The 14,267-nt window shown below is 35.4% G+C and overlaps 1 protein-coding gene across 1 annotated transcript; it reads left to right on the forward strand.

Annotated features, from left to right (window-relative positions):
• The first annotated feature begins 11,252 nt into the window (after positions 1-11,252).
• On the forward strand, positions 11,253-14,022 carry LOC100368392 (uncharacterized). The gene is made up of 2 exons (XM_002741017.2): positions 11,253-11,416; positions 13,122-14,022. Exon 2 carries the CDS (start codon positions 13,162-13,164, stop codon positions 14,020-14,022), a length of 861 nt encoding a protein of 286 aa, XP_002741063.1. The 5' UTR covers positions 11,253-11,416; positions 13,122-13,161.
• The last annotated feature ends 245 nt before the right edge of the window (positions 14,023-14,267 follow it).

The following is a 14,267-nucleotide window of genomic DNA, read 5'->3' on the forward strand; positions in this document are numbered from 1 at the left end:
CCTATTATTGATTATGTCCAATATAACATTATTCCTATTGTTGACTATGTCCAAAATAGCATTATTCATATTGTTGATTATGTTCAAAATAACATTATTGCTATTGTTGACTATGTCCAAAATCACATTATTCCTATGGTTGATTATGTTCAAAATCTCATAATTCCTATTGTTAATTATGTCCGAAATAACATCATTCCTATTGTTGACTATGTCCAAAATAACATTATTCCTATGGTTGATTATGCCCAATATAACATTATTCCCATTGTTGATTATGTCCAAAATAACATTATTCATATTGTTGATTATGTCCAAAATAACATTATTCCTATTGTTGATTATGTCCAATATAACATTATTCATATTGTTGACTATGTTCAAAATAACATTATTCCTATTATTGATTGTATTCAATATAACATTATTCCTATTGTTGACTATGTCCAAAATAACATTATTCCTATTGTTGACTATGTCCAATATAACATTATTCCTATTGTTGATTATGTCTGGAATAACATCATTCTTATTGTTGACTATGTCCAAAATAACATTATTCATATTATTGACTATGTCCAAAATAACATTATTCCTATTATTGATTGTGTTCAATATAACATTATTCCTATTGTTGACTATGTCCAAAATTAACATTATTCCTATTGTTGACTATGTCCAAAATAACATTATTCCTATTGTTGACTATGTCCGGAATAACATCATTCCTATTGTTGATTATGTCCAAAATAACATTATTCCTATTGTTGACTATGTCCAATATAACATTATTCCTATTGTTGACTATGTCCAATATAACATTATTCCTATTGTTGACTATGTCCAGTATAACATTATTCCTATTGTTGACTATGTCCAAAATAACATTATTGATATGGTTGATTATGTCCAATATAACATTATTCCTATTGTTGATTATGTCCAAAATACCATTATTCCTATGGTTGATTATGTCCAATATAACATTATTCCTATTGTTGACTATGTCCAATATAACATTATTCCTATGGTTGATTATGTCCAATATAACATTATTCCTATTATTGATTATGTCCAAAATACCATTATTCCTATGGTTGATTATGTCCAATATAACATTATTCCCATTGTTGATTATGCCCAAAATAACATTATTCCTATTGTTGATTATGTCCAAAATAACATTATTCCTATTGTTGATTATGTTCGAAATCACATTATTCCTATTGTTGACTATGTCCAAAATAACATTATTCCTATTATTGATTATGTCCAATATAACATTATTCCTATTGTTGACTATGTCCAAAATAGCATTATTCATATTGTTTTTTATGTCCAAAATCACATTATTCCTATGGTTGATTATGTTCAAAATCTCATAATTCCTATTGTTAATTATGTCCGAAATAACATCATTCCTATTGTTGACTATGTCCAAAATAACATTATTCCTATGGTTGATTATGCCCAATATAACATTATTCCCATTGTTGATTATGTCCAAAATAACATTATTCATATTGTTGATTATGTCCAAAATAACATTATTCCTATTGTTGATTATGTCCAATATAACATTATTCATATTGTTGACTATGTTCAAAATAACATTATTCCTATTATTGATTGTATTCAATATAACATTATTCCTATTGTTGACTATGTCCAAAATAACATTATTCCTATTGTTGACTATGTCCAATATAACATTATTCCTATTGTTGATTATGTCTGGAATAACATCATTCTTATTGTTGACTATGTCCAAAATAACATTATTCCTATTGTTGATTATGTCCAATATAACATTATTCCTATGGTTGATTATGCCCAATATAACATTATTCCCATTGTTGATTATGTCCAAAATAACATTATTCATATTGTTGATTATGTCCAATATAACATTATTCCTATGGTTGATTATGTCCAAAATAACATTATTGCTATTGTTGATTATGTCCAAAATAACATTATTCCTATTGTTGACTATGTCCAATATAACATTATTCCCATTGTTGATTATGTCTAAAATAACATTATTCCTATTGTTGACTATGTCCAATATAACATTATTCCTATTGTTGATTATGTCCAATATAACATTATTCCTATTGTTGACTATGTCCAATATAACATTATTCCCATTGTTGATTATGTCCAAAATAACATTATTCCTATTGTTGACTATGTCCAATATAACATTATTCCTATTGTTGATTATGTCCAATATAACATTATTCCTATTGTTGACTATGTCCAATATAACATTATTCCTATTGTTGATTATGTCCAATATAACATTATTCCTATTGTTGACTATGTCCAATATAACATTATTCCCATTGTTGATTATGTCCGGAATAACATCATTCCTATTATTGATTGTGTTCAATATAACATTATTCCTATTGTTGACTATGTCCAATATAACATTATTCCTATTTTTGACTATGTCCAAAATAACATTATTCCTATTGTTGACTATGTCCAAAATAACATCATTTCTATTGTTGACTATGTCCAAAATTACTATGTCAATTGTATTAAAACAATTCTCAAAGACCTTAATATGGAACATGAGTGAAAATGAAAAGATTAATGACAACAAATACCTAATAAATAATATTACTTGAGCACTTGAAGCAAACTTCAAAATAAACAGTAAGGATTGTCTAAACAATTACAATAAAGGTATTAACCACAGAAATAAACTACGTGCTTATAGAAAATTAAAAACTGAATTTGGACTTGAAAATTATCTGCTGACAGTAAATAACCCACTACAAAGATCATCAATGACCAAACTAAGATTAAGTGCACATGTTTTACAAATTGAAATGGGCAGATACCATAAAATTAACATTACTGAAAGAAGTTGTCCTGTATGCAATACTAATGATATTGAAGATGAAGAGCACTTACTGTTAAAATGTCCGTTATACAAACGTGAAAGACAGATCCTTCTCAACACAATTAGACAGTGTTCTGAGGGCAACACTGATACAAGCTTTAACAACATACTAGGCACAAAGAATAATGTCATGCTAAAATGTCTAGCAAAATACAGCTGCCTGACAGATATCTAAATAAGTAATCCTTACATTTACTTTATTAATATGCATTTCTAACCCACTTTCTTGCAAGTTTTTTTGTTTTTTTTTGTTTTAGTTTTGTTCAGTTTAGTTTTTTTTTTATACAAGTGTATCTTCTTTTTTTATTCTGAATGTTTCTAACATGGAATGACAACCATGCTTTATTGTACTTAGATCTATGTCCATTTTTAGGATACTACTTCAATAAAGACTATTATTATTATTATGAATGGTTTATTCCTGCTTATTATGTGCAATTTAAAAGGTACACGATGCTACGTTAAAGAGTATAGAGATTTCTAGAAATTCCTTACCCAATTCAGTAGCAGTTGTTTACATTCAACTGTTTTATTTACATGTTATCTGACGTCATCATTTCTGATCGGTGTGTTATGTAATTTTTTGGTGAACAAAGGAACATATTCATTTAATAAAGATGGTATGTTAGTGAATGGATCACAACCAGTGGATATGACCTCGATGTTGAGTATGTGGCTCTCATCCAGAGTGCGAATTAACCCCTACGTGATGTTTTAATTCGTCAGTCAACCGTAGCAATCACTTTGTCCCTGATAAGATGTTATTATATACATGCATAACATTTCGGTAAGCAAAGAAACAAAAATTAATGACTATAGTATACTGTTAATTGTAAAAACAAAAATGTGATTTGCTGTAGATAATGTTTAACATAACTGTAACCTTGCAGTATATCCCACTGAATGGCGGATGGTTGGATATCACATCATCCTTGAACTCACTGCAGTTCGTAATTCAAGTAATTCTTTATAAACGCTTTGTCTCCCTGTTCTATACCGTATGAGTACAAGGCAATACATGGCGTTGTATTTCATATAACAAGTAAGACTTGGAAGGTCAGTGTATTTACAAACTGTAGCGAATGGTGGAGTGTATGGAATAATAGTAAATACAGACAGAGAGTACAACTGTAGCGAATGGTGGAGTGTATGGAATAATAGTAAATACAGACAGAGAGTACAACTGTAGCGAATGGTGGAGTGTATGGAATAATAGTAAATACAGACAGAGAGTACAACTGTAGCGAATGGTGGAGTGTATGGAATAATAGTAAATACAGACAGAGAGTACAACTGTAGCGAATGGTGGAGTGTATGGAATAATAGTAAATACAGACAGAGAGTACAACTGTAGCGAATGGTGGAGTGTATGGAATAATAGTAAATACAGACAGAGAGTACAACTGTAGCGAATGGTGGAGTGTATGGAATAATAGTAAATACACACAGAGAGTACAACTGTAGCGAATGGTGGAGTGTATGGAATAATAGTAAATACAGACAGAGAGTACAACTGTAGCGAATGGTGGAGTGTATGGAATAATAGTAAATACAGACAGAGAGTACAACTGTAGCGAATGGTGGAGTGTATGGAATAATAGTAAATACACACAGAGAGTACAACTGTAGCGAATGGTGGAGTGTATGGAATAATAGTAAATACACACAGAGAGTACAACTGTAGCGAATGGTGGAGTGTATGGAATAATAGTAAATACACACAGAGAGTACAACTGTAGCGAATGGTGGAGTGTATGGAATAATAGTAAATACACACAGAGAGTACAACTGTAGCGAATGGTGGAGTGTATGGAATAATAGTAAATACACACAGAGAGTACAACTGTAGCGAATGGTGGAGTGTATGGAATAATAGTAAATACACACAGAGAGTACAACTGTAGCGAATGGTGGAGTGTATGGAATAATAGTAAATACACACAGAGAGTACAACTGTAGCGAATGGTGGAGTGTATGGAATAATAGTAAATACACACAGAGAGTACAACTGTAGCGAATGGTGGAGTGTATGGAATAATAGTAAATACACACAGAGAGTACAACTGTAGCGAATGGTGGAGTGTATGGAATAATAGTAAATACACACAGAGAGTACAACTGTAGCGAATGGTGGAGTGTATGGAATAATAGTAAATACACACAGAGAGTACAACTGTAGCGAATGGTGGAGTGTATGGAATAATAGTAAATACACACAGAGAGTACAACTGTAGCGAATGGTGGAGTGTATGGAATAATAGTAAATACACACAGAGAGTACAACTGTAGCGAATGGTGGAGTGTATGGAATAATAGTAAATACACACAGAGAGTACAACTGTAGCGAATGGTGGAGTGTATGGAATAATAGTAAATACACACAGAGAGTACAACTGTAGCGAATGGTGGAGTGTATGGAATAATAGTAAATACAGACAGAGAGTACAACTGTAGCGAATGGTGGAGTGTATGGAATAATAGTAAATACACACAGAGAGTACAACTGTAGCGAATGGTGGAGTGTATGGAATAATAGTAAATACACACAGAGAGTACAACTGTAGCGAATGGTGGAGTGTATGGAATAATAGTAAATACACACAGAGAGTACAACTGTAGCGAATGGTGGAGTGTATGGAATAATAGTAAATACACACAGAGAGTACAACTGTAGCGAATGGTGGAGTGTATCGAATAATAGTAAATACACACAGAGAGTACAACTGTAGCGAATGGTGGAGTGTATGGAATAATAGTAAATACAGACAGAGAGTACAACTGTAGCGAATGGTGGAGTGTATGGAATAATAGTAAATACACACAGAGAGTACAACTGTAGCGAATGGTGGAGTGTATGGAATAATAGTAAATACACACAGAGAGTACAACTGTAGCGAATGGTGGAGTGTATGGAATAATAGTAATACACACAGAGAGTACAACTGTAGCGAATGGTGGAGTGTATGGAATAATAGTAAATACAGACAGAGAGTACAACTGTAGCGAATGGTGGAGTGTATGGAATAATAGTAAATACACACAGAGAGTACAACTGTAGCGAATGGTGGAGTGTATGGAATAATAGTAAATACACACAGAGAGTACAACTGTAGCGAATGGTGGAGTGTATGGAATAATAGTAAATACACACAGAGAGTACAACTGTAGCGAATGGTGGAGTGTATGGAATAATAGTAAATACAGACAGAGAGTACAACTGTAGCGAATGGTGGAGTGTATGGAATAATAGTAAATACACACAGAGAGTACAACTGTAGCGAATGGTGGAGTGTATGGAATAATAGTAAATACACACAGAGAGTACAACTGTAGCGAATGGTGGAGTGTATGGAATAATAGTAAATACACACAGAGAGTACAACTGTAGCGAATGGTGGAGTGTATGGAATAATAGTAAATACAGACAGAGAGTACAACTGTAGCGAATGGTGGAGTGTATGGAATAATAGTAAATACACACAGAGAGTACAACTGTAGCGAATGGTGGAGTGTATGGAATAATAGTAAATACACACAGAGAGTACAACTGTAGCGAATGGTGGAGTGTATGGAATAATAGTAAATACACACAGAGAGTACAACTGTAGCGAATGGTGGAGTGTATGGAATAATAGTAAATACACACAGAGAGTACAACTGTAGCGAATGGTGGAGTGTATGGAATAATAGTAAATACAGACAGAGAGTACAACTGTAGCGAATGGTGGAGTGTATGGAATAATAGTAAATACACACAGAGAGTACAACTGTAGCGAATGGTGGAGTGTATGGAATAATAGTAAATACACACAGAGAGTACAACTGTAGCGAATGGTGGAGTGTATGGAATAATAGTAAATACACACAGAGAGTACAACTGTAGCGAATGGTGGAGTGTATGGAATAATAGTAAATACAGACAGAGAGTACAACTGTAGCGAATGGTGGAGTGTATGGAATAATAGTAAATACAGACAGAGAGTACAACTGTAGCGAATGGTGGAGTGTATGGAATAATAGTAAATACACACAGAGAGTACAACTGTAGCGAATGGTGGAGTGTATGGAATAATAGTAAATACAGACAGAGAGTACAACTGTAGCGAATGGTGGAGTGTATGGAATAATAGTAAATACACACAGAGAGTACAACTGTAGCGAATGGTGGAGTGTATGGAATAATAGTAAATACACACAGAGAGTACAACTGTAGCGAATGGTGGAGTGTATGGAATAATAGTAAATACAGACAGAGAGTACAACTGTAGCGAATGGTGGAGTGTATGGAATAATAGTAAATACACACAGAGAGTACAACTGTAGCGAATGGTGGAGTGTATGGAATAATAGTAAATACACACAGAGAGTACAACTGTTAGCAATATTTCATAATCCACCTCTATATAAGTTTAATGTAATGTTTACAAATTAATACAATATTATCACAGTATATATACTGAGACATTGACCTATGGTACACCCACACTTTGTGGTACATCATAACGTATACCGGGACCACGGCACATGACGACATATACTGGGACCACGGCACATGATGACGTATACTGGGACCACGGCACATGATGACGTATATTGGGAGCATAGTACATGATGACGTATACTGGGAACACGGCACGTGATGACGTGAACTGGGACCACGGAACATGATGACGTAATACTACAGTGGGACCATGGCACACGATGACGTATACGGGAACCACGCCACATGATAACATGTATTATTATTCTTATTCAAATATGAGCCAGCCAGTCACACCAGATCGATCGTTTTGATAAATATTGAGAGGGGTAACCCACTTGAAATCGGGAAGATAGCTGGAAGATTGTGGAATTGGTGTGGGTCGAAATTCTACAGGCTCAATGGCAGGGGGAAAATGCTCTCTTAAAAATTAACACCCACACAGTGTATAAACAACAACAAATAAATGTTTGTCTGCCCTGTGATGTAAAATATCATCTATTCATCTACTGAAATAAACAAATAAATGTTTGTCTGCCCTGTGATGTAAAATATCATCTATTCATCTACTGAAATAAACAAATAAATGTTTGTCTGCCCTGTGATGTAAAATATCATCTATTCATCTACTGAAATAAACAAATAAATGTTTGTCTGCCCTGTGATGTAAAATATCATCTATTCATCTACTGAAATAAACAAACGAAAGGATACAACAGATATACAATTGCTCACAGTCGCTAAATATACTATTGGCGCATTTGTCAAATGTTGGTACCTTCCACAAAATATGTCTCAGTCTGCTAGCTCTCGGTCAAAAACCAACAGGAAGATACTGTCTGTATGATTCAAAATTATGTTAAATTTGAGTGACATTTTATGAAAATTTATGTAGCAACCAGTTTGACTTTGAAAAGTTCTGTAATAAAGAAAAATTACATATTTCGAATCAGGATGATTGACATTACCATGCATGTCATTTGAAAAAAAACTAAATTGTATGACAGCCTCACAGAGCACTGTAGTATTTGTTTTCACACATTCTGAAAATTCTGAAAAATGCGATATAAACGAAAGTAATTTGATTAGAATGCTGTACCATTTACCACAATAACAATAATTAATTCAGCCACTTTATTAATTAGACCATGTCATTTTTATAAGTTATTAATTTTCAAATAAATCAACTTAGACTTTTAGTTGTCAAATATTTTGTCTTGGCAGTTAAAAACAATTTATTTGTGTTGGTTGTTGGTTCTACAAGTAAAAAAACTTTCATAATGTAACATAAAACTAGTCGATATTTTGAATTAATACAGTTATAATGTTTTCATTTATTCAATTGTATTGTATATTTATCCTATTAATTCATCCGCTAGAAAAAATAATTAAAATTACCCGGCTAAATTAATTGAGTTCTTACAATATAAACTCCAATGTTCTGAGAGGCAAACATGTTAAATTTAAAGAGAAGTATCACTGAACAGAGGTTCTTAAATTGTTTGAGTTATATGCCACTTAATTAACATTTATTCTCTATGACATAGTTTTGTTTCTGGACGTTTTTCACATATCATATACTTATAATGAATGAACGCTTGGATACATTTAATAGAAGATAACTATTTATCCGTAGCCGAATACAATGAACCGTTTTTTTGTGTGCGTTTTCCAGAAACTGCCGTGTGACTGTAGTGACTATTAAAAATAGCATATTTCAACAATGTTATCCACGCTACACTAACGATGCACAAATTACAAGATACGTTCAGCGCAAAATAGGCTAAATACATTGTCTCATACGAGCTCTTGATTTCGAGTTATGGCCACAAAATCACGGACTAGTCTCTGAAAGTGAGTCTAAAAAGTGTGACGGACGATATCTCCAGATCTGGAAAGCTCATACATTTGCGATATCCTGATTCCAAAGACTTAAGTTAAGTGAAAAAATAATCAATATACAATATACAGTGAGAAGTGGCCAGTATAAATACGGCCGTACTCTCCTATATATCAGCTTTCACGGGACCATAAGTGTAGGAGATACGCCCGCACTGCACATACTGGCTATACAAAGTATGTCATTTTTTTTATCTATTCGTCATTGTGTGCCTACATTGTATCTTACCAAGTTTATTTCATAATTTTAGGGTTTTCCTGTGATGAAATAGAGGAAATTGGATGAGTGACAACATCTGTCATACTCAACAAAGGCCAAAAAGACAAGGTTACCATGAGTGTAGGTATATTTGATTTCTAATAAATCGTGCCTGTTCTGAGGCCAGAGACATGGGCATGTAGTTAGAAATGTACATCGCTTTCGGAATGTTGATAGTCGCTGTGGTCAGACATAAATGTTTTGTCGTAAGTAATAAGCAATAGTAAGCTCAATTATCGACCCAATTACCCGAACATCATGCACACACACCAGGTTATTACGGCGTGTTGGACGCCACAAAAACCGAGAGTAACTTCAAACATTAATTGAAAATGGGAAATGGGTGGTATAAGTTTCATGAGTGTTTAAAATCAACTCCGTTTTTTCCCCAGAATGTTTTCCTGTCATTTCAAGGAGATCTCCAATTATTTGCCGAGGCTTCGCGGTGTACGGCGTACTGGTGTACCCAGATTTCATCGCAAAGTCATCCCACAGTATACGTCGTACCGGAGCACTTAGCTGCAGTGTAGATCTCTTGGTTTCGCTGTCCGTTTTTATTGCTATTTTATCGCGATCACCCCTACAACAGTGAAATAAACTACTGGACTGGACCGGACTACTGTGAAACTAACAGGGTCGACTTCAGCCACGAGGTACTTGGCGCTTATCGTATCCTCAACATCACATGTATCGTAGTCATGACAACATTTTAAGGATGGTGTGTGGCGGACCTGATGTTAGCGAGTATGTGAATCGTAATGAGTGTCGGCACCGCTCCACGGGGGAAACCATAGTCATCAAGACAATATTGAAAATTTTTTAGAATTCGCAGTAAAGACCCCTGTCTTCGACTTGCCATGCATAGTACACAAATTTTCGAATTAAATAAAAAACTAAGACAACGCCCTCTATTTAGCCAATCACACTGTAACCATCATTAGTGTACTTCATTGTTTTGTAAGTACGCTCAGATTTATTTTCATTTGATTATTAAAAATAAAACATTATGATGTATCAAAATTCGTAGTGATCGTAGCAACGCGTAGTGTTCAGACGGCACCAATAGCAACGTATACAACGCGTGTAAAAACATTGTTTATTTACATAAAATTCGAACACACGCTGCGAATCGACCACCGCCCTTTAAATTGTGAAGATTCCAAGGCAGTAAAACCGCTCCATTCACTGCAGTCGTTTCTTTCATCTCATGTTTTAATAATGACAACATCACAAAATTTGCACCTTGCTTATACATGTTGTTCGTCAATGGTCGCTGACCATTACTGTTCGTATGAATATATGTATTCATATACTTATCTGATATATTCCTCGCATTCAATGATTTAAACCATAATATCGTTAATTAATAATATATTCCAAACAATATCCTGACATAAATATAAACTTAGTTGTTTACCATCTAGTGTAAACTTGCTATCCAGCAATTCTTATCCATACTTGAACCCTTCTTGATTATTGTCCAATATTTCACAAAGAGTGATGGAAGCCCATGGAATGCGTTTGACAGAAACTATTGGTGACTCCATTGTTGCGGTTCAGTGGTCCTGAACCTGACTAGAGAGGGAGGTACAAACACGACAATACGAGTCTTCATTATACGCTGCTCTCAATTGATCGACTATCTGAAAAGACACAATGCCCTGAACCCAGTGCAGCCAACTATAAATAGTGTCCTCATAGGAAAACGTCCCTAGCTGGGCAGTTCTGTCGAGTGCTGTCGTGTGCACTAAGTAACGATGTAAGTTGATCTGCGCTACAGTACCACTGTCTCCATGTGTTGGATACAAACTCACCACTGTACATCGAGATGAGACTCTATTTGAGGTCGTGATCTCACTGTGTAAGTAGTAAAAATAACTATTCCTTTCAGTCGAGCATAAGCAATCTTTCAATTGTTGTCGGGGTTTACTAAGAAATCGTACACCTCACTAGAGTGTGTCTGTAGATAAACTCAATACACCTAGAGTGCACTTTATATAAGTGTACTTATATTTGTTTCATATAAGGATTTTTTAGATCTTCTACATGGGAACGGTGTTCACTTTTACTTTAAGGTGTGGTACGTGTTATGGTGTCCTTATTTGACCTCCTTACATTAATGGAATACCTGTCATGGCCTGTCCCCAAAAGATGACACTATAATGCATGTATTGTCAGTCAATGTTCAGTGAACGGGAAGTCCGAGCAAGTGAATCTAGTTGCATACGAGTCGACCCAGTCTGAGCAAGTGAATCTAGTTGCATACGAGTCGACCCAGTCTGAGCAAGTGAATCTAGTTGCATACGAGTCGACCCAGTCTGAGCAAGTGAATCTAGTTGCATACGAGTCGACCCAGTCTGAGCAAGTGAATCTAGTTGCATACGAGTCGACCCAGTCTGAGCAAGTGAATTCTAGTTCCATATGAGTCGACCCAGTCTGAGCAAGTGAATCTAGTTGCATACGAGTCGACCCAGTCTGAGCAAGTGAATCTAGTTGCATACGAGTCGACCCAGTCTGAGCAAGTGAATTCTAGTTCCATATGAGTCGACCCAGTCTGAGCAAGTGAATCTAGTTCCATACGAGACGCTCACGCCTGAGCAAGCATGTAGTTCGATACGAGACACATAAACCCGAACAAGCACATCTAGTTCAATCAAGTATTAAAACATGACTTATATTCATTTCGCTGTGGTACACTGTTATTGTAATAAGAATGCCAGCCGAACACATCATTTGATTGAATTGATTTGATAGTCATTGGATTGATTTAATAGTAATTTGTTTGAATATAGATTTTGATTTATTAATTGATTTGATTGGAACTATTTGATCGTCATTTCGTTGAATTGATTTGATGGACATTTGATTAGATGGATTTGGGTAGTTATATCTGAGATTATGTTAAGCTTGTATAGTGATGAGCCATAGTAATGAAAACTGCTAGGATTTCGAGGAATGAATCGCCATGGGCCGGATCAGATAAACTGCGTCACATGATCAATAAGTCCAGTAACACAAATAAAGAAACCATGAAACAGGTTGTGGCATTGAAACGCTGCTGGTGTTGTTGTGGTGGTTGTGGTCAACTGGGATGGTTTCAGCAGTTCCATTCAATTACACTAACCATTGGTTTTATTGCGGTTCTGCTGATATGAATAGGGAGACATTGAAAGGCAATGCTTTGTTGAATAAAGGCTGTGAACAAAGTGCATTCACCGTGCTGACAATATTGTCTTTATTGACGGTTGTTTACTTGCTTAGTGTGAAGTACAGAGAAGATCTCAAAACAATTTAAGATGGATGGGCGGCTACTTTGCTGAACTTGGTTCATATACGCATAGCATAACTTGCGTGAGATCTGAAGGGAAAATTGTTTGGTCGCGAAGCTGCAATGGCAGATATAAAACAGTATAGTTTAACTGTGTGCGAATTGTTGTGTATATGGTTTCACTTGCTTAGAACACGAATTTGTGTATATGGTTTCACTTGCTTAGAACACGAATTTGTGTATATGGTTTCATATTATTTTGCAGTGATCATTTGTTTTCTTATGTTATAATTGACAGGCGCAGTCAGTCATAACGTGCCCCACTGGATGTAAACATCATGTTCCAAGCAATGGAAATGTCTTTGACGGAATTGGCATCTTCGTACCATGACACTATTTGCCAGCCCCCAATGTCATCCTCTCCGCCAGATCTCGCTGATCTTGGAAAGCTTTTTCCAGTTGATATTAAAACACCCTTGCACGAATTACACACATTGGACACCATGCAGGTGACACGGCGGACCTACAGATGCTCCGACTGTGGTTACGAAACAAACCGAAGAAACAATCTGAAAAGACATATCAATACTATGCACGAATTATGCGAGAAAAAACTTGAATGCTGTGGCTTGGAGTTCAGTAGCAAAGCTGAACTCAGAAAACACATTCAATCAAAACATCGGGAAGGATATAACTGCACCGTGTGCCGGAAAAACTTTTGCCGCAAAGCATTGCTTAAAAGACATCTGACGGTTCACAGCGGACAAAAGGAGTTCAGCTGCGAATTATGTGGCTATGCAACTAGTCACAAAAGTAATCTGGAACGGCACAAAAAAGTGCATATAAAAGCATTTATGCCTCCTGTCCTTGACCGCCTCGAGACAAGTCCGACTTTAGGGATAATGGAAACTGAATCTGTGGTAAGTCTGGGAAGTGCACAGGGTACAATGAAAGCGTCCTCTAGCGACGATGAAGAGCTCAGTGATACAGAAAGCGATAACAGCAGAGCATCGCGGGATACGTATCGTTTGTGGAAAACACCCTACAAGTGTTCATCGTGTGGAGTGTTGTTGGGTACTCAGCGAAATCTTATACGACATAGGCGTATTGAGCATTATCACGATGAGAAGTTCTTAGATGTCTTAATGATGCCAATAACCCGCAGATATCTACTTCTAAGTCGATTGAAACACACATAGAAGCCACTCTACTCGTCTACCTTCAACAAACATGTATGACGTCACACATGCAGAGAGGCAAAGAACTAAACAGTAAAATACAGGATATGCGGCTAAACTTAACCAACTAAGAACGGACTATGAAATTATTGCAGTTGGAGCCGCGTAACATGTACAGTCTACGGGTACGGTTAACTTACAATGCATTGAGACTCGAAAAACATTTAAAAACGAAACTAAATTAAATAATTTAACAATTAAGTTAA

This window comes from Saccoglossus kowalevskii, chromosome 1 (genome assembly GCF_978046115.1).
Source record: "Saccoglossus kowalevskii chromosome 1, keSacKowa6.1, whole genome shotgun sequence".
Classification (NCBI taxonomy): domain Eukaryota; kingdom Metazoa; phylum Hemichordata; class Enteropneusta; family Harrimaniidae; genus Saccoglossus; species Saccoglossus kowalevskii.